The 9,312-nt window shown below is 45.0% G+C and overlaps 1 protein-coding gene across 1 annotated transcript; it reads right to left on the bottom strand.

The window, feature by feature from the left end:
• Nucleotides 1-429: 429 nt before the first annotated feature.
• Nucleotides 430-9,072, bottom strand: TRIM16 (tripartite motif containing 16). The gene is made up of 6 exons (XM_083487573.1): nt 8,259-9,072; nt 5,615-5,710; nt 3,693-3,926; nt 1,994-2,165; nt 1,803-1,898; nt 430-1,652 (listed from the first exon to the last, which is right to left on the bottom strand). Exons 1-6 carry the CDS (start codon nt 8,820-8,822, stop codon nt 985-987), a joined length of 1,830 nt encoding a protein of 609 aa, XP_083343699.1. The 5' UTR covers nt 8,823-9,072; the 3' UTR covers nt 430-984.
• Between the last annotated feature and the right edge of the window lie 240 nt (nt 9,073-9,312).

Here is a 9,312-nt window from a genome sequence, read left to right as displayed (position 1 = left end):
TGTGAAATGAAAACATCTGAATCTTTACATCATGTTATGTTTATCTGCCCTATGTACAGTTCAGCTCGTGCTAGTATACTAAACTCCATAATCCAGCCTATGGCTGACAAACCAGTAGACCTACAGCTTGCCTGGGTTCTTCAAGATGTAGATCCTTATATTACTCTACAGGTTGCTAAATTCCTAACAGCCGTCCTCTCGTACAAGAGACGGAATGGAATGTTAGCTGATTATTGATAGTTATAAGAATTTTTGATATTGACATCAGACATTGATTTTAGCGTAGTGCCTAAATTTTTAACTTTAATCTTAAATTTTTTGTTTTGATTTGCCAATATTTGTCCCTGCGAGCTGTGAATTGTGTTATATTACTTGTGGCTTGTACGAGACCGCTGTTTTATTTGATTTGTTTTGTGTGTTGTGCTTTATGATGGGCGTAAAGCCGAATAAACATTTTGATTGATTAAGGTGCTACTGGAAGGAATTTTTTTATTTTAAGAAAGAACAGTTGTTTTCAGAAACTGAACAGCTCTAATGCTGTGGTACTGCTCATCCAGGCCACATGACAAGAGAACTGGAGACTTGCAGTGCTGATGCTGATGTTGTTAAAAATGCTTCTTTACAAATGTATCAGTTGAGCATCAGGGAGCAGGCGAACACTGAGGCAGCCAATGCCAGTCTTGAAAGGTACATCAGTTCCCTACAAAGTAAACAGCGTGACCTTGGAGATTCCCTTTCCCCCAGCTGTTTCTCAATTTGGAGAAGATATTTAGTGGGCTAGCAGGCAACCAAAAAGGTAAACATGCAACAAAACAATTCAGCTCACCCGCTTTTGTGACGTGTTTGTTGGCCAGATAAAAGTATTGCCCTAATATGGATATTTGATTTCCCCCCCCTTAGAGGCCATCATGTCTGCCTTTACCTTTTAATTAATTCAGTGGCACACTTGTAGTAAGAAGGAGTGCCCATGATCACATCACTTAATCAATGGCTGTGTCCCGGCTCTGATGTCTTTGTACTTGCCTCTGCTTGGCTCTCAGGTGCCAAGACCGTACTGGAAGAAGCTGCTTCCCCCAAGTGAGCAGGAAGAGGTGCCAGGGTGGCCTCGGCCTCATCCCACAACTTGACAATCTGCACACTGTTCTCCTTCTTGGATAGCCAGAAGGCTGGGTAGAGAGGTTCAGTAAACTTGCACTCAAACTTATGCAAAAGAGTCATGACATCCGAAGCAATGCCGTAAAAGGAGAGGGTGCCCCTGGGGTAATCCAGGTAAACTCCTATCCTGCTGAATCCCTGGACTTTCAATGGTGTCTCCACATCACTATGCCAAGCGGAGAACTCCTTCCCATTCCACTTAACACACCAGGAGAAGTCATTCCCTGAGATGCAGCTGTTGCTTTCGGAACCCTTCCGATCAATGCTCTTGTTCGTCATGCCAATGTAAACGCCAGCCCCAAATATCTCAACTTCAAAGTAGTAGCGGCTGATGTATAAGCTTTTGCCCGACAGCACCTGGCGCCAGTGCTGAAATCTCTCTGGGTGATCCGGGTACGGGTGCTCCCACGGCGTGGTGTTGGTGACTTTGTGGTTGTCTTCCAAGAGCCTCAAATAGCGATGAGCAGTAACCGGGTCAAACGTCAATGGGCAAATATCTTTGGAGGAACAAGAAATATATTGTATTAGTTTAAAACCACTGTTTCCTCTCGCTGTTCCCCTCAAAACTCTGCTCAACAAACTGACAGGCTTGCTCTTAAGAGTCTATTCATCTGAAAGATACAGTCATGTATATAATTATGCCTTACATTTCAAGAAGTCACTCCTGCTTTTCGGTTCTGGGGCCGTTATGCGGTGCTTGAATGGGATCATGGCAGACACCATTGTTTTGATGCCAGCGTCCTCTGCAAAAAGAAAAGTAACACAACAGCTTAGTTGCAGGAACAACAGAGGAAATGGTCACTGGACTGGATGAGCGGGTTGGTAGGTAGGCACTCACCATCTTTAGCAAACTCCTGCAACTTGTCCTTGTAGGAAGTTTGTAAAAGTTGTAAAATATGTTCCGTGGACTCTGTGACCACCCTTCGGATCCCTGACAATTTGTCTTTTAGGCCAATGTAGACACTGGGCAACGTGTCGTCTCCTTCATTCTTCTTGAATTCACAGTATTCCTGTTAATAAATACCCAGATACATACATAAATACCAGTAGGGCCTCTCCAACCAACATATAATCGCCCAACCTCAATGCTACCTCCCCACACAGCAATTAGGCAAAACCAAACAAACCCTGCATCCATTGGTGGCAATGGAAGTTGTTTTAAAAGCCTAGTTGCAGTGCAAGGGCTGTTTTGTGGGGGGTCAGACACAGGTGAGAAGCCAAGGGTTAACCATTTACACTCTGGGTGTTTGATTCCCTGCCCCCACCTCTCTCCCACACACAAACCTCACGCAACAATTAATATTTTTAAAACAACTATAGGAGTTGTTATTTAAGCCTAACTGGATTGCTTTTCAGGGGACTCACAGCTGGGCTGGGCTGGGCTTATCCTTCCTTTCCAATGTGCTAAACAGGAAGATGCTGCAAAAGAGGGATATGCACTGCTTAGCCTGGCCTCACTCCCTGCAACTAACTGCTCTTCTGTGGCAGCTACAGAAAAGGAGGCACACATAATGCACATGATTGGTTCAAGTTATTGCAGCCTAATAACCTTCCCATTTCCTGACCATCATTGTTATTAATATTTATCTTCACTTTTCTTTTCCAAATCAACTCAAAGTGGCCAAATCCAAGGTCCAGAGACATAGCCCCTGTTTGGCAGGCCAAGACCCATCTCATCTCCTCACCCTGCTTGGGATGGGGAGCAGGAAGCAACAACTGCTCCAGATCAAGGCCTTGCAGGTACTCCAGGAAGGAGCTGGGCATCAGAACCATCCACAAAACTGCTCAGTCATTGTCTGATGGCTGCTAGGGCAGCAGTTTCATCCTTGCCTCTTTGGCTGGACAGCTCCCCAGCTGATTCAGGTCTCCTGGTCTCAGACTTGCTCCTGCTGCTTCTGGAAAGTCAGACAGCTCCCCAATCTCATGGTACAGGAGGAGTTTGAGCCAAGAGGCTGAAGGCTGCAGAAATGAAGTACATGCATAGGAGCAGCTTCTCTTACCAGCAGCTTCTGCTCGCTCAAATGCACACATTAGCTGCCCATACAACAGCAGCTGGTCTCACAAACACGTACACAACACATAGTTTAACGATGGAAGTTGCTCACACAGCAGACAGTGATGGGCACCAACTTGGATTGCTTTAAAAGAGGACAGGGCAATTTCGTGGAGGATACAGCTATCCATGGCCACTTGCCACCGATTGTCAATGTTCTACCTCCACTGTCAAACCTAGTATGTCTCTGTATATCACATGCTGGGAATCACAAGTGGGGGAGGGGTCTTTTGCACTTGGTTCCTGCTTGTGGCTTCCCAGAGGCATCTGGTTGGCCACTGTGAGAACAGGATGCTGGACTAGAGGGGCCACTAGGGACTGGTTAAGCATCTTACATCACGCAAACACACACGCACAGCTTACAGAAAGAAATGCAATGAGACAGCAAGGGTTGCATTTCATTAGCATTTCCTTAACCCAAACATTTGACCATGTTAAGTCAGCAACACCAACTGACCGTTTGCCTCTTTGCCACTTAAGGTACCTTCAGAAAGATGATGTCATTTGTGTGTGTGGCCATCTTCTCCAGCCTGCTCTTGCATTCCTCCATCACCACCCGCTTGTTCTCAAGGTGGATCTTTATCCCATTAGCATGATTAACGGCACCACGCTCCTTCTCCTCTAGGAACGCTAGCACAACAGACTGAGTCTTCTTCACTGCTTGGAGCAGCTCTTCAAACTTCTCTTCCACCAAGGTTTTGACTTCGGATACAGAACTCTGCAGGGGGAGGAAATCACCATCTTCGTTATTGGAAAAGTAACATAGTGCAGTGGTTAGAGGTCCAGTGTGGTGTGGTGGTTCAAGTGTCAGACCAAGTCCTGGAAGTTCAGCAATCAAATCTCCATTCAGCTAAGAATGTCACTGAGTGGCCTTGGGTCTTGGGCCAGTCACTGTCTCTCATCCTAACCTACCTTAGAGCGTTATTGCAAACATAAAATAAGAAAGGGAAAGAGAACCATGTATGCCCCTTGAGCTCTTTGGAGCAAAGGTGGGATATAAATATAATAAATGGATTGATAAATGTGCCCATATTAATATGAGATGTGAGGGCAAAAGAAAGAAAAACAGCTGTTGAAGGAGAGAAAACAGAAGGCACTGTGAAAATAAATGAGCAACAGAGACAGAGAATATCCCCTTCCTCTAGTAGACAGCCAACTCCTGACAAGACCAGTCTGTCAATAGCTGTCATTCAACTACTTGGCACTGGGAGTGTGCCATACCTGGTCAACATGGAGACAGAATCATCTACATCAGGAGTGGCAAACATACAAATTTTCAGATGGTGTTGGACTCTAACTCCCATCATCCCCTGCCAACACAATCAATGATTATGGATGATGGTAGCTGGAGTCCAAAAACATCCGAAGGGCCATAAGTTCCCAACCCCCAAGATAAACCTTCAAGCCGGAGGAGCAACCCACAGAATATTTTACATTCCTCAGGCAACTACCAGGCTGGCAGAAGGGTTACGCAGTTTAAGAAGCTTTCCAATAAGTGAAAATGAATTGCATTAGTCACTCCTCTATTATTTTAAGGAGGACCAACCCTGTGGGAACCTCCCAGCCACATAGAAATGTTACTCATCTGCTGGATGATATCATCAAGCTTTTGTTTCCACAGCAGAAACCCACATAGTGATTGAGCCTGCCACTCCTCTTCCACATTGGCCATCAAAGTTGGCACATGTGAGAAACAATCCAGACAAGGTAAGAAGTGTTTTGGGTCCATAGGAACACTGATCCTACGGTCACAGATTTTGTGGCTATACTTTGAGAAGAATCAAAGAACAAGATGAGCATAAAAGGGGGAATGAGAGAGATCAAAATGATTAAAATGCTAAACCACAAACTTTAGTCCCTGTTTTTCCATGATGACAATGGTCATCATCAGCACTCAGCATCCTAGGGGGACTACCATGGTCCTTCACATCATGAAGCTACATCTGCAAGCCATCATTTGGATTTCCCAGAGAGTTACGACATCAGATGCCCCAGGGCATCCTTCCCGAAGCCAGTGCCCTCCAAATGTTTTGGGCTCCAATTCCAATCATCCCTGACCATTGGCCATGCTGGGATGGGAGTTGGTGTCCAACAACATCCGTAGGGCACCAGATTGCTCCAGGACATTATGAGAAATTATTGCTGTTGCTAACACTACCAGCTATGCCCGAGGGGTCCACCAGAGGACATTTTGCCCAGGACCTTTCCAAACCTGGAGCCAGTCCTGGTCCAGATTGTTTTGTGGGGTTACAGTCAGTTAGCAAAGTCTACGAAGATACAGCCTGCTTATAACAAAGAGAAGGCTATGGGTATGCCTTTCTTAATACAGTACAATACAGCCAATTTGAGACCAACCTGAACAGGAACTTAGCTGCAAAGAAAAAGGTGGCCTAGTGAAAATCTTACCACTATAGACTCTGAATTTCTCTGCAGCTTTTCAATTGCATTTTCTGCTGACTTCAGTTTCCAGTCATAGCCTGCTTGGAGCTGAATAAGTTCATACTGTGGGTAGATAAAATCAGAGGTTATTGAAAGAGGCAACTCAACAGCAGTTTTTAAAAGCCATGAATCAAATGAAAATATCCATTTTCCCTTAAAAGCAATCAATCTGGGATTCGTATCCCCTAAGGGCCAAAGTGCACATTACATTAAATGCGCAATCATGGGCTAACAAACTGAGACAGATAGTTGGTCGGTAGGAAAGCTTAGCCCATCAGATGTACCTGATGAGGATGCACTGCCCTTCAAGGACAAGGTTTGAAGTTTGGGGTACTCTTGGAACCCAACTTTGCCATGGGATTGTTTTCACAGCTTTGACCAGTGTGCCAGCTGTGCCCTTTCCTGGAGAAAACAGATTGATACTGTCACATGTGTTTTGATCACATCTATTCTAGATGAGATGCCTGCAATGTGCTCCACATGAGGCGCCTTTGAAAGGTATTCAGAAACTTCTGCTAAGGCAAGATGTGGCAGGAATAATGTTAGCCAGTTTTGCTTTCCGAAGCAACATTTTGCTGAAATATACTACATTATTTGGTTCCTCTGGGCCTTTAAGGTGGGGGCAGATCTACTTGTGACTAAGAGCATGTTCACACTGCATGTCCACATGCATTTAATACTGCATGCAGGTGCATTTTGGGGGTGCTAAACACATAGCGGCGTCCCCATGTCATTCCTATACCACATCTCCAGTTGATCTAAATTTGCATTCTTCAGGGGGATAGATTATGAGCTTAACAAATCCCTTTGGTATTAAATATGAAACATCAAATAATAGTTCAATCCCAGAGAACAGGAATAGACAGACAAAGCCAAAAGCTCACACCTTCTACACAGGTAGTCATAACGGCTATGAATACCTGCCTCTTTCACACAAACTATGATTCACAGCAATTTCTGGAATTACTGCTACATTATAAAAGCCTCAGGCTGGGAAAGTTTCAATGTAGAATCTGAGACATGGAAACAATCATCCAAATGGGAGGAAATCAGAACTCCTTCGTAATTGTTTGCCCAAAACTGCACCCTAATTCATCATTAAGAACACCGGGCACTCCTTTGAGATTATTGCTGTAGGTCTGTTTACTTTTAAGCTAAATATTTTACAAGGAGCATGTAAAGTCCATGCTTGTTTTTGCCTAAACATCTGAATGAAAGATGCAGCGGCTTATTTTTAACACTGGGTGAAATGTGTGTTCATATTCAGTGGTTTAAATAACACCCACCTTGCATAACTACTGGGGGGGGTGATACGAGTGTGATAGAAAAGGAAAGTGGAAAGGAGGAAGTAATTATTACATTACTTCTTACATTCTGTCCTTCCTCCCACATAGCCAACAATCATAAAATGACGACGTTAAAACCAGCATTTTAAAACCTCAGTTCAGAATACCTTGCAATATCCAATACGCTATAATGGATATTATAACACAAATCATATCAATGGAGGTACTGTAATTATGCTCCACTGCTCCAGTGCCCCATGAGAGTAAATTTCTAAGCTGCTGCCTAATTCAAGATAGTGTGGGAGACCATTTGATCTCAACTGGACAGGAGTTCTGTAACTAGGGTGCCACCACTGAGAAAGCCCTACTTCATGCAGTGGTTCCTTGAACCATATACCACTGGGTGCAAGTAGAGTTCAATGCGCACAATTGCCACAACAATGCTAACTATCTCTGAGTGAATGAATCTTAACTTTAATAGCTATTGGTCCCATGATGGTGTCGTATATTGGAAACTCTCACTGCAGCTGAGGATCTTTCCAGTTCAATTTCTACCTCGAGCTTCTATCCGTAGGAATTATACCTACTGAACTACTGATTCTCTTGTCCTGTGGCAGCTGCATTTTTGTCTCAGTCCTCACTGAGAGTCAAGACATAAAGCCAAGGGCTGAGCCACAGAGCCAGTCATCTAAACTGCCAGAAATACAGGCATGTGTCAGCATTTGACACTCAGTCACAGCTTCCCAGCATCTGTATCCAAGTGCCAAAAGCTGATCTGTGCCAAATTCTGCATGTGCTGCCAGTGGTGACACAACCAGTTCAGTCCTTAGTAATATAGCAAACTCCCCAGTTGCCCTGGGCTTGGGATAATTGCAAGCAGGCCCCGAGTGTAGATAACACTTGGCAATACCACCCTTTTCTAACAGAAAGCAGGCACACCCCATTTTTGTCCATCCAACTTTTGTCAGATTTCCCCTGAACTGTGATCCCTTCTGTGGGATGGCCTCCTGGGTTTCATAATATGTCAAGCTACATAACCATGAAACCCCAGGCATCCGACATTTGCAGCAAAACCCTAGCATGTTTACTCAGCAGCAAGCTCAGCTGCATTCAGTGAAGCCTGTTCTCCAGTAAGTTTGCAATTCTAAACAATCTTAACATGATATCAAGCAGGAATCCCTCCGGCAGCACTCTGGGCCAGCCATGCACATGTAAAAAGGCTGTGTGCGTATGAATGAGAACTCTAAGCCCCATATTTCCTAGCAAGCCAGTATCCCATGACATTCCCCCTGAACATTGACAGCGCTCAGAAAGCTACAATTTACCTCCTTTTCTTTCCTGGCTACCCCACAGGTGACAGCCTTATGTCCCTGGTGTCCATCTGCAAGGCACTCCTCACAGACACACACAAGGTCAGTATGGCAGAACCAACCGAGGTGCCTCTTGTGGACTTCGCAGCTCTGCATGTCAATGTCCTTCATTGGATCCATAAGCTTATGAGTCTGGAGTTTGGCGTTCTCCAAGTGAGGCTTCAAGTGATCCTGGCAATAGTTCACCATGCAGGTCAAGCAGGACTTCACCGCCAGCACCTTCTCAGCCAAGCAGAAGTCACAGAGGACCTCTTCTCCCTCTACCGCATCCCCTTCCCCAATCTTGCCTGGTGGCTCCTCTTGGGGTCCATTTTCAGTCACATTCTCTCCCAGGCCTACTCCATTGCTGGGAGCGTGTCCTCTTCCTGGATCCGATGACAGAGGGTCTGCTTCATTTTTCAACCCTACGCTCTCACACTCTTCCTCGCAGATCTGTGATCCATTTGTCGCATGGATGGAGTCTTCAAGTATCAGTTCTTGAGGCAGTTCTTTGGGACAGCTGGAATCAGAGTCAGCCATTTTATAATATCTCCTGAACAGAGCTGCTTCTCCAACTCCGACAGCTGCTGCCTTCTAATGTGTTTGCACTGTAGCTGCACGCAGTCCAGATATGAAAGAACAGTCACACCTGAACACTCCTCAGCGCCTCAGGATATTAACTCTTTCCCGTCACCTTCCATAAGCTTGAGTTAAATTACACAGCTTGGCATCCAATAAAATAAGCTGCTGACATGCTCAGCCTCTTCTCTGTTAAGATTGCTGTGAATAAGCACCAATCCACAAGTGGCTAGTTATCTTTCTTATTTTCAAAAGGAAGGGGGAGGCCCTAACCAGAAGGCGATGGTGCGTAGTTCAGGAAATACCTGGCATTATTACTCATTCCTTCTCTCAGCTTAACTCTGAGTAATGTATACAGACCAAGAGGCTTTTCTGAAGCCGGAATGTGGCTTGGGAGGCACGAGAAAGAATTGTGCAAGACAGCGATGGGAAACTCCGTGGCTTTTCGGAT

This window comes from Podarcis liolepis (assembly GCF_965112155.1).
Source record: "Podarcis liolepis genome assembly, chromosome: 2".
Taxonomy (NCBI): domain Eukaryota; kingdom Metazoa; phylum Chordata; class Lepidosauria; order Squamata; family Lacertidae; genus Podarcis; species Podarcis liolepis.
This window is presented reverse-complemented; position numbering and strand designations above follow the sequence as displayed.